Source organism: Myotis yumanensis, unplaced genomic scaffold (assembly GCF_028538775.1).
Source record: "Myotis yumanensis isolate MYYU_CA2020_CCGP unplaced genomic scaffold, mMyoYum1.0.hap1 SCAF_1, whole genome shotgun sequence".
NCBI classification, from domain to species: Eukaryota; Metazoa; Chordata; class Mammalia; order Chiroptera; family Vespertilionidae; genus Myotis; species Myotis yumanensis.
Genome location: NW_027223752.1, coordinates 81313876 through 81340822, shown reverse-complemented (window position 1 = coordinate 81340822; position 26947 = coordinate 81313876). Strand labels below are relative to the sequence as shown.

Below are 26947 nucleotides of genomic sequence, written 5' to 3'. Positions count from 1 at the left end.
GACGGAGAGACTCGCTACCGCCCCCTGGCGCTTGGAGGAATTATGGCAGGAGGTGTGTTCGAGGCGTCCCGGGAGGCAGCGCCTGAGGACGACCGTGGCTCCGACCCAGAGAGGATTTCTGGGGAGAGCCATAGAGACGCGATCGGGACTAGAGAGGCCGGAGATGGGCGGATTGAGTGGCTAGAGAGGCCGGAGGCAAGTGGCTGTTGAAGTCGGGCGGGCCCGGAATCCAGAGGAAACGGGACCATGACTTATGCTTATCTCTTCAAATACATAATCATCGGGGACACAGGTAACCGGCGGGCGACTGCCCTCCTGGCCGGGGCGGGGATCCCCAGCTCCCAAATCAGGTCGTGGGGGCGGGGCTCAGTGGGCTGGGCGGTTAAGGTGAGAGCGGGCGGGGGCGGGGCGGCGGGGCGGGGCTCGGGGTCTCCTTTCCCGGTTCCCAGTCCCCAGTCCCCGGCACCCGGACTCGGGACTGCTCCCCGGCCGCGCGAGGGCTAGGCTGTGCGTCCTCCTCCCTTAGGTGTGGGGAAGTCATGTCTCCTCCTGCAGTTTACGGACAAGCGGTTCCAGCCCGTCCACGACCTCACCATAGGTAAGTGCCTGTGCCTGTGCCTGTGCCGGAGCAGAGGGTGAAACCCGACGAGCTAAAGAGGAAAGTGAGCCGCCGTCAGGGTGGGAAGTAAAACGTTAGCTTTCCCTCCTTTTAAACTAGTCCAAAGTGTTATTACATGAAGAGTGACCGATCACATGCCGTAAATGGGGAATAGTGGGATGGGGGGTACATCATTGAAAGGTAACTTTAGAAGTGAGCGTGAGGTATGAATTAGTTGCTGTAGGATTTTTTTTCCCCCAAACGCAATTTGAATGTTTATGGAAAATCGCACGAAAGCATAATTTACAAACTCGCTCTGCCGGAAATTACGGGTAGCCTCACGTAGGTTTTGTAAAGTAATTACCAATGTGTAGTCTTTTTGTGTGTTGGAGAGGAAGAAGCAAATGGAAGAGCCACCCCAGACTTAAAAGGTAGCTAAAACTAATAATTTATAAAGAAAGGAGTATGTTAGGGTTCCAAAAAATGCACTGGTGATCCTGGAAGGTATAAACATCTCCCACACATTTGTGATAAGGCATGGCCTGCTGGGGCCTTAGTATTCCCGTCCCCATTATCTCCATAACTTCACCCCAGACAAAGAAATGTATAAAACTAGCCTTCTTGCCATGCAAATGCAGTTTCTGAATCAAATCCCCGATTCCCATTCTTACCATATTGCCACCTCCTAGCCCCAGGTTATGGAAATCTGTAGCTACTACTGCTTCCAAAGAACTTACCCAGAGCCAAATACCTAGTGTGGTTACAAAAGGGCTTAGAGGATAGCATCAACAGGAAAATATTTTTGGAAATGAATATTAAGTGGACACTCACACCATGATAGGTGCTAATGATGCAGTGCTTACCAAGGCAAACTTTGCCCTTAAGTAGCTTACAATCTTCCAATGTAGGAGGTGGAGCTGGGGGTAGATACCATGTATTGACAAGTGCATTCCTATTGCAAAAGGGAAGGAGAGACTCACCTCTCTCAGGAAAGGCTGGAAATTGAAGAATGAGCAAGAGTTAGCTAGGCAAAGGGGTTGTAGAGATGAGGTTGAAAAGTGATCAGGGCAAGAGGGAATAATAACGTGCAAAGGCTCAGGAATGATGGAGACCTGGCTACCTTTGGAAAAGTGAAAATAGTTTAATATGGCTGGAGCATAGAGTTTGAAGTGAAGAGTGGTAAAAATGAAAGGTAAAGAATAAATTAGGGACCAAGTTTTGAAATACCCCGAGTAATAGGAGGAAATGACAAGTTTTTTGGTTTTTTTAAAAATATATTTTATTGATTTTTTTTTTACGGAGAGGAAGGGAGAGGGATAGAGAGTTAGAAACATCGATCAGCTGCCTCCTGCACACTCCCTACTGGGGATGTGCCCTTGACCAGAATCCAACCTGGGACCCTTGAGTCCACAGACCTACGCTCTATCCATTGAGCCAAACGGGTTAGGGCGGAAATGACAAGTTTTAAATCTGAAGAATGATGTGATCAATCATGTTTTCCCCAGAGTCCATTACAGGCTCTGTTTCTTTCCTCGGTACCAAGATAAATTCAGTCTTCTGTACCAAGATAAGGCAGTTGGATAGAAAACATATGCAAAATATAAGCATCTCTGAGTTTCTAAATAGAGAAAGTTGCATAAAAGGAGATGAAGTTGTGTGTTTGTTTTTTAACCTTCCCCATTGAAATTCTATTCCTATTTTCCAGAAAGGGGGGGAAAAATAGGGACATTTTTCAGTAGCTATCACTATTCTTTATTTTTAAAATTATTATTTTTAAATTTTTATTTCAGAGGGGAAAGGAGAGGGAGAGATAGAAATATCTGTGATGAGAGAGAATCATTGATCAGCCTCCTGCAAGCCCCCCACTGGGGATGGAGCCCGCCACCTACGCATGTCCTCTGACCTTGTTCATAGATTGACGCTTAGCCACTGAGCAACACTGGCTGGGCTGATTTTTAAGTTTTGTCTTGACGTTACCTTGAAAGAAGATAGATGCCAGGAAGACCAGAACCTTTATCAGACTGTCAGTTTCCATACTCCTATGAGGAAAGCTATTTTCTAGTGAACTCTTGAGAATTTTTGGAGGTCTTAAATGTATCATTCTTAAGAACCTATTTCTTAGGTAGGCTCTTTTGTCAAACAAAAAATTCTGGAATTGCAAAAATAGAAATATTGTTTTATATAGAGGACTAGAGAATGACTTTGAGAAAATGCTAGGAAGTATTTTCAGAATTTTTAGAAGTTGTTTTTTTTTAATGTATTTTATTGATTTTTTACAGAGAGGAAGGGAGAGGGATAGAGAGTTAGAAACATCGATGAGAGAGAAACATCCATCAGTTGCCTCCTGCAAACTCCCCACTGGGGATGTGCCCGCAACCCAGGTACATGCCCTTGATCGGAATCGAACCTGGGACCCTTGAGTCCGCAGGCTGATGCTCTATCCACTGAGCCAAACCGGTTAGGGCAGAATTTTTTTTTAAAAGTTACAAAATTAGCCCTAACCGGTTTGGCTCAGTGGATAGAGCGTCGGCCTGTGGACTGAAGGGTCCCAGGTTCGATTCAGGTCAAGGGCATGTACCTTGCTTGCAGGCACATCCCCAGTAGGGTGTGTGGAGGAGGCAGCTGATAATGTTTCTCTCTCATCAATGTTTCTAACTCTATCCCTCTCCCTTCCTCTCTGTAAAATATCAATAAAATATATATTTTTTAAAAATTACAAAATTAAACATTACCTAATCAATCTTAAACATGAAGTAATATTGCTAAAAATTTATTCACCTTTTCTACTTTGTTTTGTCCTCATATCTGTTCCTTGGTTACGTTTCTGAGGTTATTATCACCTAGAACAGTTTTTAATTTTAGAAATGAAACTTCAAGGAACACAAATTAATTGGACCAAACAGGCTGTGATAATGGGTTTAGTGGCACTGAGAGCAAAGTCATTAGCATATTGAAGAAAAGAGGAACTTCTCACTTAACATGGCTGTTCATGAGAATCACATTCTTTCTCTTGGTCTTCACTGACAGGTGTGGAGTTTGGGGCCCGTATGGTCAACATTGATGGAAAACAAATCAAACTGCAAATCTGGGATACGGTGAGGACAAAGTAGTTTAGTTTGTAACCAAGATCCAAATATAACGCTAAAGGCCGATGAGCATGGAAGGGGCTTTGTGGGTGGGGCTAATGGGGAAGAATGAAATCAAAGAGCTAGGGAAGCTTTCACTTCCCTCTGTTACAGTTACAAATTCTGAATGCCATATTTTTAATTTTTTGTTTTAAATTACCCAAGTAATATATATGTTTGTTCTAGTAAAAATAAAAGCCAACCATATAAGGGTACAGAATCAGAAGTAAATGTCACATAAAGCTCTCTCCTTCCCAATGTTGGTTTTTTACTTTGCCAGAGTAAACCATTATTAATGATTCACACTTTTCCTCTGTATTTAAATACAGAAATAGAAACATAAACAAATATATGGTAGTGGTTTTATTTTGTTTTTAGAATTGTGACAAAGTAGAATTACTTTGTGACTTGGGTTTTTGTTTTATAAACAATCTCTATGTTGTGGAGATTTTTCCATGTTGATACATATAGATCTTCCTCACTTCTTATAACCACTGCATAGAATCATAGAATGTCTGTACCATCATTAATTTAACCATTGCCCATGATGGAAATTTAGGTGGTTACCAAAATTGCAAAGTTTCATTGTTTATTCTTATTTACTACGTCTATATTCAGATATTTGAGGATTTTTGTGGTATACCTGCCCAGAAATGGAAATTCTGGGTCAAGGGTTATGCATATTTTAAAATTTGACAAATGTTATCCTGCCAAAATTTAGTTGACTTTGTGTAATTTTATCCAGATAAATTGCTTTCATATACATTATCTCATTTGGTTTGTACTTTTATTTTCCCTAAGAAAAATAATATTCTAGTTTCTATTTTAAGTTAAAGGGCGCTACCACATAGTTCCTAATGTTTAGCTAAAATCTGTATTTTTATTTACTTACTAGAGGCCCAGTGCACGAAATTCGTGCACGGTGGGGTTCCTCAGCCCGGCCTGCACCATCTCCAATCTGGGACCCCTCGGGAGGTGTCCGACTGCCAGTTTAGGCGGGCCTAAACCGTCGATCGGACATCCCTCTCACAATCCAGGACTGCTGGCTCCTACGCTCACCTGCCTGCCTGCCTGATCGCCCCTAACTGCCTCTGCCTGCTGGCCTAATACCCCTAACTGCTCCCCTGCTGACTCCCCCCTGCTGGCCTGATTGCCCCTAACTGCCCTCCCCTGCTGGCCTGATCACCCCTAACTGCCTCTGCCTTGGCCCCCGCCACCATGGCTTTGTCCAGAAGATGTCCGGTCTAATTAGCATATTAGCTGAGCCAAACCAGCTAGGGCCATATTACTTTTTATCTTTCTTCATTCTTTATCTATATTTGCCCAAATAACCATGCTAACTGAAGAGGCATTGTACTATAGCTAATATAAAATATTAATTAAATAATCCCAAATTAATTTGTATTTTATTTTGGAATGCACTTTGGTTCTTAGGAAATGAGCGTATCTGACTTTGTAGGAATTTATGCTTCCAAGTATATGTCTTGAAAGTACAATATGCTTCCACTTGGAAGAAATTAGAAAACTTAATTCTCTTTATCAGACCTCCATCTTAGTCTTTGCTGCTTCAGATTTTTTACTTGGGATGGGCAAGGTACCTCAGACTGATGCAGAGCAGCCCAACTTGAACCAGTCTTTCTAGCTTATTAGCTCACAAACTTTGATTCATAAACTGGGCTGAGACGAAGTGATTTTATTTCATTTATTTATTTAAACATATTTTTATTGATTTCAGAGAGGAAGGGAGAGGGAAAGAGAGATAGAAACATCAATGATGAGAGAGAATCATTGATTAGCTGCCTCCTGCACATCCCCTACTGGGGATTGAGCCCACAACCTGGGCATGTGCCCTTGACTGGAATCATACCTGGCGCCCTTGAGTCTGCAGGCCAAAGCTCTATCCACTGAGCCAAAGTGGCTAGGGTGTGATTTGATTTTAAAAGACATATTCTGGCCCTGACTGGTTTGGTTCAGTGGATAGAGCGTCGGCCTGTGGACTGAAGGGTCCCAGGTTCGATTCCGGTCAAGGGCATGTACCTTAGTTGCGGGCACATACCCAGTGGGGAGTGTGCAGGAGGCAGCTGATCGATGTTTCTCTCTCACCGATGTTTCTAACTCTCTATCCCTCTCCCTTCCTCTCTGTAAAAAATCAATAAAATATATATTTTTTAAAAAAAGACATATTCTCATGACCCACTGTATTTTCAGCTGCTAAAGTTAAATGCTACCATATAATTCAAACATCATGTGGGTCTCCCTCAAACTTTCCCTGTTAGTTCCTACTAGGCCACAGGATAGGAGGGTCTTTCAACAATAGAGGAGAAAAAGTCAGTAAGAGATAAAAGCAAAACAGGAATAAATTTAAGACAAAACTATTAGGGCCCCAGGCCAGAGTGGGCTTAGATGGTTGAGCATCATCCTATGCACTGAAAGGTTGCCGGTTTGATTCCCAGTCAGGGCACATGCCCAGGTTGCGGGTTTGTTTCCCAGTTGGGGTGTTTTCTTTCTCCCTCCCTCCCTCCCTCCCTCCCTTCTTTCTTTCTTTCTTTCTTTCTTTCTTTCTTTCTTTCTTTCTCTTTCTCTCTCTCTCTTTCTCTCTCTCTCTCTTTACCTGTCTCTCTCCCCCTTCCTCTTTCTAAAAAATCAATACAAACATATTTTTAAAAACTGTTAGAGAATAAAGCATTGAGTTCTTGGAAGGAAAACATGTGTTTTAAATCTTAAATTATTACTAATATTACCAACGAATTCTTTAGATTTTTGGATTCTAATGTTCTAACACAGGGGTCCTCAAACTACGGCCTGCGGGCCACATGTGGCCCACCGGGTGTTTTTGCCGCCGCTGTGTGCATAGGAATTTGTTCATAGTTTTTTTTTAAACTATAGTCCGGCCCTCCAACGGTCTGAGGGACAGTGAACTGGCCCCCTGTTTAAAATGTTTGAGTACCCCTGTTCTAACAGGTATGCAACTCAACAAAACATTTGAATGATCCTTATTGGAAAGAGATTTAGTGTTGTTGGAAAAGTAACCTTACAATTAGTGTACTGGAATTCTCTTCTCATCTTCAAACCCGGGTTTAGATTATATGATGTCATGACCAAGAGAACAAACTTTTGTGCTAGGAAGTATTATGATACTAAGTTTAAGTTATAGATTCAGCATTTATAAACTTTATAATTTTTGGCCAGCTACTGAACTTACCGCTTTGAACCTCATTTTTTCCATTTGTGGTATTACTGGTATCATATTGTCATTCTACTATGAGAAAGTCATTTCTTTTCCCATGTCCAATTTTAGTTTTTCCATCTTTAAAATATGAATAGTAGCCTTCCATCCCAAGCTTTAATTTTTTAAAATTTATTTATTGATTTGAGAGAGAGAGAAACATCGATTTGTTGTTCCACTTATTTATGCATTCATTGTTTGACTCTTGTATGTACCCTGATCAGGCGTGGAACCCGCAGCCTTGGAGTATCAAGATGATGCTCTGACCAACAGCTATCTTGTCAGGGCACCCGATCTTCATGTAGGAATATGAGATTAATTGATTTCAAGAATGTGAAAACTCTACTAATATTATAGATTCAATTATTGTTTTATTCATACTATTATTTAAAAGATGCTTTTGTTTTCTATAAGGAGGGGGGGAAATCCCATCAGGAAAACAAAAGTACCCATTATGTGGAGGCATTAACAAATTACTCATTTATAAATAAAATTTAGTATCTTGACTCTAACTGGAAATTAGAGTGTGAACAGTTGATTTTTTTTTTTTTTTTTTTTTAAGGAAAACTCTGTTCTGAGCCCTGGGCTTCATTCCCTGTTCAAGTGCTTTGTATCTGACTAATTTTCTGTATTGATTCATTGAAATGAAACTTTCATTTGACAGGGTATTAGCATTTTAAGATAATTTTTCTTTTTATAGGTAAAGGAACAGAAACAGAAAAGAAAGGTTAATGTGATGTGTTTAATATCATGTTTGGATTGACAGTACATGTACTGAGTTTCTAGTCCTATTTCTAGTTATTCTAGTGGATATTGGTAAATGTCTTTGGTTGTCACATTAACTGCGGGGTGTAACTGGCATTTAGTGCCTAGAAACCAGAATGTTAGTCAACAATTTGATAGGTGGTCTCACAGGAATAATTGACCCATTTGAAATATCAATTGCATTCCCTTTGAAAAATATTGGTTTTCTCCATGGGCAGTCATATTTCCTTTCACTAATTCCCTTTTCTTATAGGAATTTTTTAAACTATTAAGCATGTGATCAAGTCAGTTCTCTGGAAATAACCTTGCTTTGTTGGGATTTTTTTTTGTTGGCATGTTGGTGGGAAAGGCTGGGCAAGAATCCTTCCGTTCTATCACCCGTTCCTACTACAGGGGAGCAGCTGGAGCACTGCTGGTGTACGACATTACAAGGTGAGTCAGATCTCTTTGTTCTCAAAATTGGAATGCTAAAGAGGAATGGCATCTTAATATTATTCTTTACACATCTATCTTTTCTCCTTCCCATACATTGGAATTTCTTTGGCATTTTGAAATGGGCCTCAGACCCACTTTCTAAACTTTTCTACTGTAGGCGTGAAACCTTCAACCACCTGACCTCATGGTTAGAGGATGCCCGGCAGCACTCTAGTTCCAACATGGTTATCATGCTGATTGGGAATAAGTGGTAAGTTTTAATTTAAATAAATAATAAATACCAACAGTCATCTGGGTACTCTATGGACATTGAATCACTTGGTCCCCAAACTTTTTTAGTTTATGGTACTCTTAGTATCTCAGTAAAAAAAAAATTATTGTGGTAAAATATATATAACATAAAATTTACAGTTTTACTCATTTTTAAGTATACAGTTCTGTGGCATTAAGTTTGTACATGTTGTTCTATAACCATCACTACCATGCATCTCCAAACTTTTTTATCATCTCAAACTGAAACTCTGTTCCCATAAAACACTAACTCCAGCCAGAACCGGTTTGGCTCAATGGATAGAGTGTCGGCCTGCGGACTCAAGGGTCCCGGGTTCGATTCCGGTCAAGGGCATGTGCCTTGGTTGAGGGCACATCCCCAGTGGGGGGCATGCAGGAGGCAGCTAATTGATGTTTCTCTCTCATCAATGTTTCTGGCTCTCTATCCCTCTCCCTTCCTCTCTGTAAAAAATCAATAAAATATATTTAAAAAACAAAACAAAACACTAACTCCACATTCTTCATCCCACTAGCCCCAGCAAATACCATTCTACTTTCTGTCTTTATGAGTTTGACTACTCTGGGCATCTAATATAAGCAGAATTGAATCTTATAGTATTTGTCCTTTTGTGACTGTGGCTTATTTATTTATTTTTATTGAGTTTTAGAGAGAGAGGAAGGGGAAGAGAGAGAGAGAGAAACATTGATTTATTGGTCTATCCATTTATACATTCATTTGTTGTTTCTTGTATGTGCCCTGACCAGGAATCAAACCCCCAACCTTGGTGTATCGGGATGATGCTCGAATCAACTGAGCTACTCAGCCAGGGCTGACTGTGGCTTATTTCATTTAGCATAGTGTCCTCTAGATGAATCTATTTTTCCTTTCTTTTTTTTTAAAAAAAAAACAGTTTATTTACTTTTTACATCACTGTTTATCCCCTCTCTGCCTTCTTCTACCTCCACCACCCCTCCTTCCTTTTTTAAGGCTGAATAGCATTCCATCGAAAGTATTTACCACATTTTGTTTATCTATTCATCCATTGATAGATACTTGGGTTGCTTATACCTTTTGGCTTTTGTAAATAATGCTACAGTCAACATGGGTTTATAAATATCTGTTTGAGTCCCTGGTTTTTATTATTTTGGGTGTATACCCAGAAATGGAATTGCTGATCTCATGGTAATTCTGCATTTAAATTTTTGAGGTACTGCCATATTGTTTTCTATAATGGCTATACCATTTGACATTTCTACCAGCAGTGTATAAGGGTTTGAGTTTCTGTGCATCTCCCTCAACACTTATTATTCTCAGTAAATTTTCTATGACACCCATAAACCAAAATACCTAGCAGTTTTGTTATTAAATGGTTAGATCTAAACAACATAACAAGTATTTTTGTTATAACAACTTAATAACTGAGAAAACATACGCAGTGCCTTAAGGTGCTAACACAGAAGGGTAAAAAGTAAGTCTCGATAAAACCCAGAGAAGAGATGGTAAAACTCCTCTTTGGATCCTGTCTGGAGTCACAGCTGGGAAAGGAAAAAAAAAAAGAAATGAAAAACATAAATTAAAAAGAAAGCCATTTTTAAATAACCATAATTACTTACTAATGACCTGTATGGCCTTGTTGGGCACTGCCTAGCTTCTCAAACCTTGGAATCAAGATTGACATTGTCACTCTCACTTCTTGTTCCAAATTGATTTTTGCGAAGTACTTGCTTTTTATCACATCAGCTGTCAAAAACTTTTTACAAAGAGATGAAGATATCAAACGGCATCTCTTCTGATCTAATGTTGACTCTGTGAACTATCTTTAGCTTGTAATTCACACAGTGTTCTTGTATTGAATGTTGCTGTATTTCCCACAAACATTTGAAGTATCCTGTGGCACCCTTCTGAGTTTGTAGTAGTCCCGAGGTTGCACCATTTGAGAATTGGCCGCAGACTATAATTGTACTCATTTATTGGGTCATTCAGTTTTATGGAAAACCTACTATGTCCTAAACACTGTGCCAGACCTTGAATGTACAAGGTTAAAAAAAACCCCAAAACAACAAAACTCATGCCCCTGCTCCTATGGAGTTTAGAGGGGACAAAGATATTAAATATAAATTATCTGTGTCTAATTACAAATTATGACAAATGCAGTGAAGCGAAAAAAGGACTGCTATAAAAGAGTAACGAGCTGTTTTTTTTATTAAGAGTAATATTTAAGTTGGAATATGAAGGATGGGTAAGAGTTCAGTGGGCAAAGACTTAAAAACAACAGCAATAAAACAGCCCTGGCCGGGTAGCTCTGTTGTTTGGATCATCACCCTGTATACCAAAAGATTGCAGGTTCCAGTCCTGGTCAGGTCACATACCTGGGTTTCAGGTTCAATCCCCTGGGCTTATACAGGATGCAAGCAATCTACATTTCTTTCTCACATTGATATTTCTCTTTCTCTCTCTGTCTCTCTCCGCTTCCTCTCTCTCTAATCAATTAAAAAACACACACACCACAAACATATCCTCGGTTGAGGATTTTACAAAAAACAACCCAAGTCCAGCCAGTGTTGCTCAGTGGTTGCGCGTTGGTCCATGAACCAGGAAGTCACAGTTTGATTCCCCATCGGGGCATATGCTCAGGTTGCAGGCTTGATCCCTAGTAGGAGGTGTGCAGGAGGCAGCTGATAGATGTTTTTCATCGTTGTTTCTATCTCTCTCCCTCTCCCTTCCTCTCTCTGAAACCAATAAGAACATTTTCAAAACTTAACCCCTTCCCCCCCCCGCCCCCCCCCCCCCCCCCCCCCCCCCCGATATTAGAGAGGGCGAACAAAGTGTGTGAAAGCCTCAACTGGAAGAAGCTGTGCAAATTATGGTATTGAAAGAAACCTGGTGTGGTTGGACTGAATCAAGGGGGAATGGTATCAGATGAGGTTCAGGGACCAGATCTAGTAGCATTTACAGGCTTTAGTAAGGAGTTTTGATTTTATTATAAACACAATGGGAAGCATTTTTTTTTTAAAATATATTTTATTGATTTTTCACAGAAAGGAAGGGAGAGAGACAGAGAGCCAGAAACATCGATGAGAGAGAAACATCGACCAGCTGCCTCCTGCACATCTCCCACTGGGGATGTGCCCGCAACCCAGGTACATGCCCTTGACCGGAATCGAACCTGGGACCCTTCAGTCCGCAGGCCGACGCTCTATCCACTGAGCCAAACCGGTCCCGGCCACAATGGGAAGCATTTAAGCAGAGAAGTGACTTGATCAGATTTTAAAAGGTCTCTCTGGAGGGGAGCAAGGGTTGAAGTGGGATCCCAGTTGCAGTACTCCGGGTGAGAGAGAATGGTGGGTTGGAGTAGGGCAGTGATGGCGAACCTTTTGAGCTCAGCGTGTCAGCATTTTGAAAAACCCTAACTTAACTCTGGTGCCGTGTCACATATAGAAATTTTTTGATATTTGCAAGCATAGTAAAACGAAGACTTATATTTTTGATATTTATTTTATATATTTAAATGCCATTTAACAAAGAAAAATCAACCAAAAAAATGAGTTCATAGGTTCGCCATCACTGGAGTAGGGTGATAATGATGGAGAGAAAGAGAAAAGAATTTTAAGGTATGTTTTGGAAGCACCTCACTGTGGGATGGATTGGGTATTTGGAGTGAAGGAGGGAAAGGTGATAATAATGGAGAGAAAGAGAAAAGAATTTTAAGGTATGTTTTGGAAGCACCTCATTGTGGGATGGATTGGGTATTTGGAGTGAAGGAGGGAAAGGTGTTAATAAAGGTATCTTGGTTTTTGCCTTGTGCCATTTACTGAAATGTGGAAGCCTGCAGCAGAAGCAGGTTGGGAGGAAAATATCAAGTTCCATTTTGATGTAAGTTTGAAGTTCCTTTTACACATCAGAGTGGAAATGAAGAACAGGCAAACGGACAAACAGGTCTGGAGCTTAGAGGAGCATCTGGACTAGAACAACAGCTTCGGAGTGTTGACATTTAGATGGATAGTTCTTCCCTGGTCTGTATACAGCTGATGAACAATAAATAGACATTTGTAGATTTGTTGTTCTTTAATGGACTTACTCCTTGATTTTTTTTTTCATGATTGAAATACTAGAAGCCTCCCAAATGTAAATTTCTAATTTGAAAAGTAAAAAAACTTATTTTACAGCCTTTTATTCTGTCTTTCCTAAAGTTTTTTCGTGTGACTCTCCATTCCCTTTCTAAGTCTTTTGCTCTATTCCCCTGCCCCATATTACCCAATTTTATAATTTTTTCTGAATCCTTCACTTACCTGATGGCAAGCTGCTATTGTACATGTTAATAATGAGACTAGTGAGAGTTAAGCACCTGTGTTCCTATTCCTGGCTTTCTCTCTTCTTGTGAATTGCTTCCAGTGAAGGAGGAAGACACTCATTACGATGGGATGGGACATCTATGACTTTTCTCCTTTCTGACAACTGGAATTTCCCATTCATCTTCTTTCCTTTGCTTTCACTGGATCTCATCTGAAAAAAAACACAGGGCATAAACCTCGAGCAACTCTGAGCTTGTCTAACCATTTGTAAACCCTATTCTCTGTAATAGAGTAAGATGTCCTCAACCATGCAGCAGCCGACATGGATCTGAAGAATATTTTCTGAGACACCACAGAAATCAGTAACCCTATAGACATCACGTAGGATCTGTATTCCTTATGGGTTAACCGACCATTGAAACAGTTACGGGATTCTTTTAGAACGAGAGTTTCTTCTTTCATTTGGATCTTATTTTTGTTTTCTCCCCAATTAATCTCTTGTAGTGACTTAGAGTCCCGCAGGGATGTGAAGAAAGAAGAAGGGGAGGCCTTTGCTCGGGAGCATGGACTCATATTCATGGAAACTTCAGCCAAAACAGCCTGCAATGTTGAAGAGGTACTATTGGGGAAAAAAGTAGGGAAAGCTTTTCAGAGATTACGTCATATCTTTGTCCTTTTATTCAGAGACATGGGTAAAGAAAGAATGTTATGTGGTGAAAGTGTCTCCTTTAAGGGAATCACTCCATTTCTTTACCTTGATTTCTAAGGTTTTACTTTTGCTTTGGGTAACATTAATTGTAAGCTTGGATTAGTCAGCACTGTTACTTGTAAATTACTTTAGTTGGAGGGTCTCATGGGTTCTACTGTAGTCATTCCTCAGCCTGGTGTTGACTGTATCAATTAAGAGAGCCTGTTTGCCAACCTAGGAACATCTTGGATCAGTACCAAAATAACATATAATTCCTTTTTTCTTTTTAAAACTACTCACAATGGCTTTTACAGGGTCTGTGGGGGACCTTCTACATTTTTACTTTGTTCTTCTAATGGTTCCTAATCCACTTTATTTATTTTTTAATCCTCATCCGAGGATATTTTTTCCATTGATTTTTAGAGAGAGTGGAAGGGAGAGGGAGAAACACTGATTGGTTGCCTCCCGCATGCCCCTGACCAGGGCTGGGAGCCTAGAACTGAGTTAGGTGCCCTTGATCGGAATCGGACCCAGGACTCCAGTCCACAGGCCGATGCTCTATCCACTGAGCCAAACTGCTAAGGCTCTAATTCACTTTAGAAATTCAAATAGGAATACTCTTTGTATTCTCTTTTCCTTATTTCTCTACCTAAACTGGAGCCTAATAATATAATTTATGTCTCCTTTAGGCCTTCATTAACACAGCCAAAGAAATATATAGGAAGATCCAGCAGGGTTTATTTGATGTCCACAATGAGGTGAGCAAGGGTGGGGTTGACAATTAAATTTGCTCCTTAGAATGTAAGCATCCACTAACATTATACTAGTTGAAGCTATGCCAACTCATACTTGTTTTTTATGTAGGTGCATAGAAACCTGTCATTATTTTCTGTTTTTGTTTTTTCTCAAATCTGAGACCCTAGAATGCTTCAAGTGATTTTATTAGTTGGTGATCTAAAAAGCTTATATACAGTATGAGAGGTTTTCTTCTCAACCTCATTTCTTCACTATTTCAGTGCTTGAGAGAGGTATAATACTTAATTGCTCAGCAGGGCTATTATATAAAGCAAGTTTTGGGGCAAAACAAAAGAATTATATGCTTATATACTACTTCTACTCTTTTGCCTGCTCCTACTCTTTCCTAATCACATCCTGATTCTGCACATAGCTGTGAATCTTAAGTATAACAGTCATCTTAAAAAGGGGCACAAAAGCCATTTCTAGTCATCTAATAGTATAACTAGCCACATCTAGTCATCTAATATTTATCACACAGATGGCCATCTCATCTTCACTGTCACAGATGGTTGTTCTACAACAGTCTGGTTAGGGCACATGGCTACTTGCCAAGGTGATATCTGCTTCTAGAAAGTGTAATTAATGATTTCTCCTTTCATCCCCTTCCTTTCTCCCGTTTACTTGAGCATTTGAGGTGGGCACTACTGCTTCTTTTCTTTTGCAGGCAAATGGTATCAAGATCGGTCCTCAACAGTGTATTTCAACATCAGTGGCACCCATCGCCTCCCAGCGGAACTCTGGTGACATAGAGTCTAACTCTGGCTGCTGCTGAATGTCTGGCCTGGACTCTTTTCTCCTTCCTGGAACAGCTTCAGATCAATAGGCTTACAGAGGTCTTAATAACTTTGGTTGAGAAAAGCCTCTTTTCAAGGTGTGATGTTTTGCCTTTCCACTTAAAGACCGGGGAAAATTTGGGCCCTTACTGACCTGTCCCTTCTTCGGGGACGTGAGCATTCCTTATAGATTAGGGCTCTTCTTATACCCTAATTTTATTTCTAAAATGTTAGTATCAAAGTTGGTTGTCATGGCAATTAAAAAATAAATTATTTTAGAAGTATACATAATCTGCTCCCCACCAGGAACCAGTAACGTGGGTCTGGGACATTCTGCTTGAGCACCTGAGATTCCTGGGATCTGGCTAGCTTTTGGGATGATAGATCCTCAGTCTTTGAATTTCATTGTTTTTCCACCTGTCACTTCATAAGAGTCCTTGCAGAAGGCTGCAAGAGTTCTTGAGCTGCTGAAGAATGCTGAATACTTCTCTACCATCTTATTGCTAGTCTTAGAGTAACTACAAAACTTTTGAGAGCAGTGGAATTGCTCCTGGACCTGTAGCCACTTAATACCTAAAGAAAACATCTTCCCCTGTTTGTTTGTTTTAGGGACCAGAACTAACATTGCAGTATCTTTCACCAAATAGACCCCTACTATTTCATCATACTTAATGAGACCTATTGAGACTTTTTACTCTAATCAAGCTATTCTGCTTACTTACTGGACATGACATATTCCACTTTTATGCCTTTGCACATGCCCTATATACTCAAAGTCCAAAACTTTTTCCTTCAGAAAGTCTTCTTTGACTGACCTAGGGATTCTAAGCAATTATTGACACAGTACCCCTTAGCTTTCATATGTTGTTTATTCATATGTATATTTATTTGTATTTATGTTGCTTTGTAAATATGTTTTATAGTTGTTTTGTGTGTGGAATCTGTCTCCCCACATAGGATGTAAGCTCCTTGAGAGCAGGGACCACATTATCCCTGTACTTTGTGAAGCACTCCCTCCACCATTCCTTCACAGTGCCTAGTGCTATTTATGTGATCATTGAATTTAACTGACATACTTACAGGCTCAGAGGAAACAAAAGGCCTTAGAGTCATCTCCTTGTAACTCTATCTCAATCTTTTACATCTGCTTACCCTGGATTTTATATTGCTCTTCTCCCTCTCCTCTCTTTCCCTTCTTAGCTCTTTGCTTCCCTTCCATGCAGCGTAAAGTTGCCTGCTCCTAAGCAGTCAAATAAGTGGGTATTTCAGCAACCATTCTCCTTTTCTTTTTTCCATTCTCCTTTTCAAGAGCATATAATGCTATCCTAGCCAAATTTGCCTTTGCTTCCCTCTTCATTCAGCTTTCCGGGTCAGTTGCTGTATCTTTTTGCCTTGCTGTCCCATACTATTCCACAGCACTGAGTCTCATGAATTTTTCTAATTTTTTTGTTGTTGGTGGTGAACTGCTTCATTATTAAATATATGCATGTATCCAAGCTGCTCATATTTCATGTGTCATTTCTGATTTATCTCAAGCATAAGTAGATACTCTCCTAGGAAACTCTATCAAAGATATTGGAGGAGGTACTTCTTGAGATACATTCATGCCATAAAGGGTTCTGCCCCCAGTTAACACTGCACCACAGGAAGTTGGGAGACATTTGGGATATTGCTTTGATTATGCTTTTGTTTTTTAAAATCTGACCTCATTCCAAAAAGGATTTGAGGCTGTTGAATTTGGGGTTAGCCTGCACCTTCACACGAGGGACAAAACTAAAGTAAATATAACTATTGTTTTGGTACAGTTTTTCTTTATCAACCAAAAAATATTTAGTGTTTGTAGGCATTGATCAAAGATAGCATTCTGCCTGGAGCAGCTGCTTTCAGAGCCATTAAAGTGTACCATTTGGATGTTTTGGAGCATATCTTTTTAATCCAAAAATCCTATATCCAGTTCTGTTATCCAAATCATTCATAACCTTCTATACTTGGGTATTTCACCAATTGTAAGATAAACAGGAGAAACAAACATTTCTGGACAAATTCATGACCTGTGTTGATCATTGCCGATGCTCTGAGTGGAATGGTCATGAATTATCATAGAAAATGGATCCCCCATCCATGCCCTAGCCGGTTTGGCTCAGTGGATAGAGCATCAGCCTGCGAACTAAAGGGCCTCGGGGTCAATTCCAGTCAAGGACACATGCCCAAGTTGCAGGCTCGATCCCCAGTGGGGGGCATGCAGGAGGCAGCCGATCAATCATCGATGTTTCTATCTCTCCCTCTTCCTTCCTCTCTGAAATCAATACAAATATATATTTAAAAAAGAAACGAAAATGGATCTTCCACCCCTGATGAAGAATGGTAGCTATGCGATAATATGGGCGTTGATTGGTTTTGAAGGCCAGCACCATTGGAAACCATATTATTTATAGCAGTCTAGATCTTACTATTGTAGATCATTGCAGACAGCAGTAATTAGACCAGGCACACCCTTTCTCCTTTCTATAATATAATGCCTATAACTGGTTCCTTTGATAGCAAGTTTATTTCCTATCAAGCAGGATAATAGGTTCTCATTCTAGAAACTATTATTAAGATAATATCTGCATATGCAGTTACAAACAAACACATGGTTCTGATAAATCCTAATACCTCAAGTTTGATAGAATGATAGGAGAGAATTTGGTCAACAGACTGTACAACATACAGGGAAATGTAGTGGCCAAGTCTTATCACTTCTGTGATAAAGTATTACTCATATGACTCCTTAAGGCCTCTGAACTCCTACCATGTGTGACCATGCAAACATGTAATTCATTTAGAAACTCCTGTCATGATCTGGAAAGGCTCCACTCCTCAGTTCAAAAACAAAAACTTCCAGTAGCAGGGAGAGATTTAGACCAGGACACAGGGAAATCTCATTGACCACAAGAGAATTTAAGCCGCCATTAAATTATTTCCTATGTGTTGTGGAATTGTGCACCTGAAACCTGTATAATTTGGTTAAGCAGTGTCACCCCAATAAGTTCAATAAAAAGGTAAATAAAATTATTTCCTTTCTTATTTATTTATTTTTTAAATATATTTTGATTTTCCAGAGAGGAAGGGAGAGGCATAGAGAGTTAGAAACATCCATGAGAGAGAAGCATCGATCAGCTGCCTCCCGCACACCCCCTACTGGGGATGCGCCCGCAACCAAGGTACATGCCCTTGACCTGAATCGAACCTGGGACCCTTCAGTGCGCAGGCCGACACTCTATCCACCGAGCCAAACCAGTCACGGCTCCTTTCCTATTTAAATGCAGTTATTAGAAAATTACTCTCTGCAGCCTATGTTTTTAAGGCTGTCCCTTCATGGCTCTCTTCCTTACATATAATTTCTCAAGACTTCTGTCATTTGCTCTGTCTGTATTCACAGGGAGTTTGGGTCTACTGATGAATTTAGTCCTTTAAAAAAAAAAGTTGTTCTTCCCTAAATCCTGTTTTCTCATTTCCAACGGACTCCCAGTCCAACGTACAGGACACTGGGAAACTTGCAAGTGAAGCACAAGGATTAGAAGCACCTAGACTAGACATCACTTATGTTGGTCTTATCCTGATGTCCCGGGAGTGAGGCGACCATAAGGGATTACCCCAGGAACTGGGAAAACCCACTGTCTTTCTAAGAACTCATTTCTGCTGCTTTGATTTGCTAAGATCGCTTCACTCCTATGAGAGGGGTGGCGGTTGCTCTCCCACATCCAGCAACATCCCAGCTTCTCCCCATCGTGAGCAAGGGACATTCTTATTATATAAGGAGTTGGGGCGGGACCTCAGCAGCCCGACAAGAGGCCGAAAAGAGCTCCACTTTCTCCACGCACTCCCTCCTCCTGCCCCAGGGCACCAGCCCGACCCAAGATGGCTTCCCAGAAACAGGTAACTAAATGTTTTCGTTCAGAGCGCCCCCAACGGCGGGGGCAGGAGAAATGCCAAGAGGCCTGGACGCCTGCGGACTGAGCCTGCGGACGGGAGCTACCGCCAGATTTTATTTTCAATCAGGCACATCTGTGGTTGCCTACGTACACTCCGGAGCCTTTTAGGACCTCCCACCCTCGAGAGACTTCCGGGATGGGACTCACACAACCCTGCTGGAAAGAGGCCGGGCGTCGGCCCTGCCATTGGTCGGAGGAAGCGTAGGTGGGCGGAGCCGGGCGAGAATGGACTACTAGCAAGCTAGATTGAGGCGAGGGCTGGCCATGCTCCGCCGGAAGGCGCCTTGTTCTCCGAAAGGGTGAGTTGAAACGCTGGCTGGAAAGGAAGTGCCGGGACTGGTTCAGGTAGGCTCCCCGTTCGTGCCCGCTCCTCAGTGCTGGTCCAGGGGTCTTTGCAAAGGCGAAGGCTCTTAGAATTGGTTCCAGTAACTCATCCCCTTCCTCGATCCACCGCCCCTTGCCCGCCCGCCAGTTGTTGAGGGATCAGGTGCCGGGTGATGCTCTGGACTGAACCGTTCTCCTTTGTGAGAGGCCGGGGGAGCGGCCGGCCGCCGGCCGCGGGGCCCGAGCCGCGCCGCGCCGCGGAGGGAGCTGCCCCGGCCGCCGTGGAGTTTGGGGGCTTGTCGTTGCGTTCCTGGGCGTGGTGCAGACTTCACGGCAGCTCCTTGTTCTCCTTGCCCCTTCGGAGGAGGGAGACCTCCCCGGCTCCGTTTGGTTTTACTCCATACTTTGGACTCAGAAGTGGGAGATTAGGGTTTGTGTTTTTTTGTTTTTTGTTTTTGGCTTGTGTTCTTGCGTTTTAACAGTAAAAGTGGGTAGGAACGCATGGGGTAAGCGTGTGCAGGGTGTTAGACGTTATTGCGTGTAATTTCTGTGGGTCTTCGGGGGAGAAGAGCAGGCGTTGGGAGAGTGGTTGGAGGTGGGGGCGGAGGGGAGCCCCAGCCTGGCCCCGCCATTGACAGGTCTGCAGCGCGGACGGGGTTTCCGTGGCATTATGTAAACTCTCCTCGGGCGGCAGCCCCCTCCCCCTACCGCGGGGCGAGGGCAGCTTCTTTATTTACCTGCCGCTGGTGTCGCAGGAAACTTCCCTGCCATGGCAGCGGCTGGGCAAATGCAGCAGCGCCCGCCTGCCCTGTCCGGGGCGGTCCTGGCGTGAGGAAGGCCCTCGAAGAGGAGGTGCCCGGTGTAGGGACATGGGGGGGGGGGGGGGGCAGACGTTCAGTGAACCGCTCTTTCCAGCGACTGAGCACGGCGAGCCGCAAGCCACAGACCGAGTATTCCAGGTCCTTTTCTTTTAAAGAACGTCCCAAGCACCAGCTAGAGGAGCTGCAGAGTGAGTGGGTGACTCCTGCCTTCTGCCACCCCGCGCCCCGCGGCCCCAGATCCTTGACTTACTCCCCCGCCATCCTGAGCCTGTCGATGCCGCCAGGGGTTCTCCGCCGGGGTCGTCCTGCCATCAGCCCCGGGCCCATCTGGCGTGGGGCGTTCGGTACTAGATGCCGAGTCTGCGATGTGAAGACTGTCCTCCTCTAGTGAATGAGATCCAGTCTTCCGCGGCAGAATTTCTTTGGAGTTGGTCACCAAATAGATTTCGGGACAGATTGTCAGCCTCTTTCGGGCCAGAATGTGAGAGGCTTCCCATTCCAAGTATTTTGGAATTAATCCTGCTCCCTTAACAAGAGTTATGAGAAGGAAAACATTTTTCGTTTAAGAAGGCCTGAGTTGCAAGAGTGGCATACCAGTGGGTGTGCAAGGCAGGATGAAGTACACTGGCCAAAGACAGGGTAGGCGGGTGTGTGTGTGTGTGTGTGTGTGTGTGTGTACAGGCTCGGGTGGGAGGTTTAAAGCTGAAGTAGCGAAGAAGTGATGGATGTTGATAAGGCATCTGATGAAGCAGTGAGCGGGTACTTGCACAATGCACACTTTCCCCATGTTGTTTGATCTGTCTTCTGCATCTGGCCTTTTGATTTTGTCAGTTCCCAAGTTGACAAAATCCACTTAGACGTGGATAGAAAATGATACAAATCTGCTGAGCTGGCTGTGAATCACCAGGAAACAGAGATCTTGTATTTCCGAGGACAGCCTGTCTGCAGCATCGCTGGGTGCTGGAGTGGAAGAGTCCTGGCATTATCATCACCACCACTGCAGAGTTTTGGTTGTAAAATGAAAAATTTGACATTTTACGTGAAGGGTCGAGTTTCTGATAGGTAAGGTAGGATGGTGAAGGGGATCTGTCTTAAAAAACAAACACACACCATCACGCACATCTTTTAAAAACGGTGAGCTCTTTGTAAGCAAAACTACCACTTAAGAGTAACTGGTGGGTGCCAGGAACGGTGCTTGCTTACTGAAAGAATGAGATTTGATATTTCCATCTGCTGAAATACTGTAACATTTTCAGAACATTCAGAGAGATGCCAAATGCTTTAGAGATACTGTGTCCACAGCCCTGCAAGAGTTAAGCTAGCTTCTGAGCTTACATTGAGCCTAAGTAGCTCGGGGATAAACAGAGACAAATATTTTTGTGGACCTCTCACCCTCACCCCTAGAAGTCAGTCCTCTTCTGGGCTTGCATTTGAGCAAGTCCCTAATCTGCAGGCCTTTGCATGAACTACCCTTACACTACCGGGCCAACCTAGTGCTGTGTTTACTATCTTACCTTTAACATTTGATTCTCTCACAGGCAGTCATTTCGTATTTTATTCAGTTTAACTTTATAGAGCTCCTCTTTAATAAATTTTTTATTCTTTTCTTTACAAAGTTAGTGGTCTTCCTTCCATCCTCCATTACGATTTTGTTCACTTCATGTTTTTTACTCACTGACATTGCACCTTTTTGCTTCTGTCTTGCTGAGGCCTTTTAAGGAATGTAGATAAACACTGAATGGTTTCTAGTACCCAAGGAATAGTCGTATTTCTATATGAAACTGTTTACCGTTGCCTGAAAGTTTTTTTAAGCACTTATTACATTCTAAATTTTATCCTGAATGATTTTTCCCTCTTTTATCCTCTCAGTTTTGTCTTATGTGTGTACATGTATGAAGTTGTAATTTAGCTCTTTTTGTGTGTGTTCTAACTCTTTCATACTGCCTTTAAGATTTTCATTGTATTTGTATGCAAAATAAGTCCATTTTTTTGTAGTTACTGGATGTTTTAAATTTAAACTACAAATTTCTCATTACGCTCTTCTATAAGTACCTGTAATTTTTTTTTTTTGCCTTTCACTTATCCATTATTTTCTGTCCTTCACCAGGTTCTTGGTTGTTTAATGAAGCAAAATGATCAATTTAAAAATATCTTAATTCTTGCCTTCAGATTGCAGCAGGAGACTTTTAAAAATAAAACACTTAATTTCTACCCACTAATGCATGTTACATGATAATCATAAAGTCCAGCAGGCTTAAACAGAAACTAGACTGGCATGGATAATTGCTTTGCATTCACCTTCAGCAGGGATGGATCCAGGAATGTATTCTAAACAGTGTAGGGAACCTTGACAATGCTCTAGCCTCTTCAATTTCAGACTATCTAAATATATTCTTATTTGTGTGTTTGTGAAGACTTCCCAGAATATCAGGCTCCTGTTCAAATAAAAATGCCAAAAAAAAATTCAAAAACAAATCAAGGATTTTAACAAGAAACTTACTCTTAACCATAATTATTAAGAAAATGTTGGGTTTGTCATTGAAAGAATGAAACATCCCTTTCCTCTGTACATTTCCAGAGAAATTTATTGTGTATGGCTTCATTTTATTTGGCATTTTCAGACTTTACTACATTTTAAAAAGGCAATTAAATGACATGCTACTCAGATTACTAGGCAATAATAGGACCGTGCTCCTTTTCTCCCCTATATGTCAGCACATTAAATGTGATAGTTCTAATTCTTTTGGTAATGCCCCAATACTCCAGTAATTACTAATTTTATAATAAGACTTTTCGGTTTTGAGAGTCTGTAATTTTTCTAAAACAATGTCAGTACTTCTCTGAGAAAGGAAGTATATTAACTTAATTCTTAATTTCACCTGAGAGAAAGGATTTCAAGCGCTGTAAAATCTTTCAGATTTCTCCAATTGTCTTTCATTGTCATTATAGAAATCCTTGGGATATCCAAAGCTTTTGTGTTTTCTTTTTCCCCACTATGTACTTTCTTCTTCTTCTTCTTTTTAAATATATTTTTATTGATTTCAGAGAGGAAGGGAGAGGGAAAGAGAGATAGCAACATCAAATGAGAGAATAATTGATAGGCTGCCTCCTGCACTCCCCACACTGGAGATCAATCCTGCAAGCTGGGCATATGCCCCGACCTGGAATCAAACTGTGACCTCCCGTTTTATAGGTCGATGCTCAACCATTGAACCACACTGGCTGGCCCCCACTATATACTTTCATTTTTTTTCTTTCACTACATACTTGGGCATCCACTACGTCTTTGGGAATTATTCCTTTGGGACATGGAATAATTTGTACATTGTCCCATTAATGATATGGCATTTTCTTTTTCATTAAGTTCTTGAGGAACTGGTGATTTCAGTAGTTGGGCTGCCTTTTTAAAGTCCAAATCATAGCAGGATTTTTTTTTTTTTAAATCCTCACCTGAGGATATTTTTTCCATTGATTTTTAGAGAGAATGGACGGAAGGAAAGGAGGAGGGAGAGAGAGAAAACATCGTTGTGAGACACGTTGATTGGTTGCCTCCCATATACCCTGACCAGGTCCAGGATCAAACTTGCAACCTAGGTGCATACCTTTGGCCTGTGGCCAATGCTCTAACCACTGAGCACTGGTCAGGGCCATAGCAGGATTTTGTAACAGAACATGATTTTATCAGATATACATCTGCCTAACAGAATGGGAAAAACTTTGGATTTTTTAATAGAGGCTGCCAAGTTGCATGGATACTGAACTTTTACTCGGTGATTTCTTCATTGCTTCTAATCAGTGCTCAGTCATTCTCCTTTTTTTACCTCTTGTCTGTGGAGTGGAGCACGTTAGTAACACATCAATTCTCCTGTAAAATGTAGTGCTTTTGCTTATTTTTCAGGTATGTCTCCTGTTGGAGCAATCTTTTTCGTAAGGTCTTATATATAGGGAGCGATTACTCACATTTACTCCTCTCCTAAAGATCATGGGAGTCAGAAGTTGAGGCAGCTGGATCTGGGCATATGAACTACCAAGGGACAGCGTGGTTAGTCGGAGAACTGTAAGCTCCATGAGCAGGCATTGTGAAGTAAATGGAGCAGTAGGAGACACTGGCACCATTCCTACAAAGATGAAAAATGATTAATTGAATTACCTGGATGTTGCCCTAGACACCAGTGCTGGTTGAAGTCTTTTCCATGGGCTTGAGGTTAAAGGGTTTTACTGCTTTCTCAGCAGAGTCTTTTCATCCTGCCCAGCAGTCCTGCTATTGTAATTGTGAAACTTTTACATCTATTTCCGTATTCCACCGTTATGCTCAGTAGATCAGTTCAGCCAAGTCTCAAAGGAGTAATTTTGCTTTGAGAGAAATCTTTGGTGGTACTCTTTTAAATTATTGGACAGGGAATAATAAACTTCTTTTTACTTTCCTACTATGTGCCAAACATTGTACATTATCTTTTTCTTTTTAGATATGTTTTTATTGATATTTACAAAGAGAGGAAGGAAGGAAGAGAGAGAGAGAAACATCGATTGGCTGCCTCCTACACGCCCCCACCGGGGACAAACCCACAGCCCAGGCTTGTGTCTCAACCAGGAATTGAATCAGCGACCTCTTGGTGCATGGGTCGACGCTCAACCACTGAGCCACACTGGTCAGGCTGTACATTATCTTTTAATCTGCAGAATAATCCTGAAATGTATGTGATGTTAGCTTCATTCTACAGAGGAGAAAAGAATAAGAGAGTGAAGTTAGGTAACTTAACTAGGAGTAGGACTTTAGTCTGTTGGACTTCAAAGCCCCATTCACTATCTAGCCTCCCCCACTGAAAGGTGCAGTGCTGACCCCTGTGGGACAGCTCTCTTTGACCACAACATGAGACAAGTAGGCATCTGGTAGCCTGTTAAAGCTGTGCCTTTAGCAGTTGTAGAACCTTGAGAATGTAACATTTCTTTTTTAACATATCTGTTAAAAGGCAAAAAAATAATAGTTTATTTCTTTTATTTAAGTTGGTTATTTTGAAGATAAGAGTATGTGAAATACTTTAAGCTCCACAGGGGGAAATCACTTGGTCAGTCTTGCAAATAACTCCATATTTTTAGCCAATGCACGCCCAAGTAGCACACTAAGTTTTCATTAGTCACATGTCACTGGGGTCATTTTTTGTGCCTAGAGGCACAAGTGTGATAACAGTGCTTTATAATGTTTCTCCTCCCCCTGCCACACACACCTTTTTAACACAAATGTTGCAGTGAAAACAATCCCTCATAAATAAAGTAAATATTTATATTTTTCTGAACAAATGTATGTATATTGCCCCAGTAAAAGTAGAGCATGTAAGAGCGGTGTGTGTGTTGTGTGGGGGGGCATAAAGAGGACCAGGATTCTGTTACCTCAATTACGTATATATGGTTACTGTGCTGAATGACCAAAAGTGGCATTATACAAGGTGGATGTATTGATCCAGTTATATATTCCTCATCTGTAATCCAGAATGTTACTTTCACCTTGGTGACCATGTGCCAGTGAAGAGGAAGATCCAGTCTAACTTCACCAAAGGATCTAAAGATTAGGTTCTTATTTTCTGTTTCAGAGAGAGCAAAACTCGGAGGTTTTACTGGGAAAAAAAAACACACAACACATAATGAGGCTGACTTAAAAATGAATCCATGCCCTATTTTCGAGTCATATGGGTATAGTGTCATCTAGTTGCTGCTTGCCACAGCTTTAAATTGGCCACCACTGAGTCTTTATGGTCCCAAGCCTAAAGAAGATGACTAAAATTTCATTACCCTCAATGCTGTCGCACTATAGAAAACAGTGTTTTTATGGGTATTGCCTGTAGCCCCTTTAGCTATATGTAAAAGCTGTGTCCGCTGCAGGTCCTAAAAAGTGAAGATGCTTATGATTTTATAATGCCTTTTCTGAATGCTTCTGGTAGGAAAATGTGCCACTGCTCATTAATTTGTTACTATCTCTGCATTCTGAGAGAAGCCCTTGCTTTTGCCAGAAACCTCCCCATTACCTCTCACTCCCACAAACCTTTGGCTGGAAGTTGAACATGCATTCCTTCAACAAATGTATATTGAATGTCCATTACCACCCAATAGGCAAAAGGAATATTGTAATGAAAAGTCACACACAGTCCTTGACCTTGTGGAACTCTTTCTAATATGGGGGAGGGGGGAGGGCATCAAGCTATTAATTATACTATAATCAGTTCAATCTGTACTACAAAAAAGTCGTGGATGTTACAAGACAATTTATAACAGGGCATGTAACCTACAGCATAATGTAGTCGGGTGGTTAAGATTGTGACTTCTTTTTAAAAAAAAAGTAAAGGAGAGGGCTAGAGAGATAGAAACATCAATGATGAGAATCATTGATCAGCTACCTCCTGCACGCCCCCAACCCAGGCATGTTTGAGCCCGCAACCCAGGCACGTGCCCTTGGCCGAAATCAAACCTGAGACCCTTCAGTCCGCAGGCCGACGCTCTATCCACTGAGCCAAATCGGCTAGGGCAAAATTGTGACTTCTGAAGCCACACTGCCTGAATTTGAATCTGGCACTGCTTTTGCTAGCTGTGGATGTTGGGAAAATTATCATTCTGTGCCTCAGTTTTCTCATCTATAAAATAAAGATAGTTATTTTAGGCTTAAGAAAATGAAATGGGTTCTATATTTGCATTGTTTAGAAGAGTGCCTGTCATGTAACGTATACTGCATAAATTTGGCTTTTTGTCTTGAAGGTCAGGGAAAGCTTTTTTTGAAATGATGATGTTTAAATAAGCTTTGAAGGATAAATAAAAATTAAACAGGCACAATGGAGGGGAACCAGTTAGAAGGCAGTTGCACTAGTTCA

At 41.5% G+C, this 26947-nt stretch overlaps 2 protein-coding genes and 1 non-coding gene across 4 annotated transcripts in view; all 3 read left to right on the top strand.

Moving 5' to 3' along the window:
* Window positions 1-136: 136 nt before the first annotated feature.
* Window positions 137-16467, top strand: RAB2B (RAB2B, member RAS oncogene family). The gene is made up of 8 exons (XM_070426219.1): window positions 137-292; window positions 527-598; window positions 3626-3693; window positions 8064-8146; window positions 8307-8399; window positions 13217-13328; window positions 14090-14158; window positions 14863-16467. The coding sequence occupies exons 1-8, from the start codon at window positions 247-249 to the stop codon at window positions 14968-14970; spliced, it is 651 nt and encodes a 216-aa protein (XP_070282320.1). The 5' UTR covers window positions 137-246; the 3' UTR covers window positions 14971-16467.
* On the top strand, window positions 9835-9957 carry LOC139001457 (small nucleolar RNA SNORA26). The gene has a single exon (XR_011470024.1). It is a non-coding gene; the product is annotated as a small nucleolar RNA SNORA26 (small nucleolar RNA).
* A 2764-nt stretch (window positions 16468-19231) lies between the features above and the next one.
* The window catches only part of CHD8 (chromodomain helicase DNA binding protein 8), a 63364-nt gene continuing 55648 nt past the window's right edge, over window positions 19232-26947 (top strand). For both annotated transcript variants that reach the window (XM_070426205.1, XM_070426197.1), the window contains exon 1: window positions 19232-19290. The gene's annotated coding sequence lies outside the window, so the exon portion shown is untranslated. The remainder of the gene's footprint in view (window positions 19291-26947) is intronic.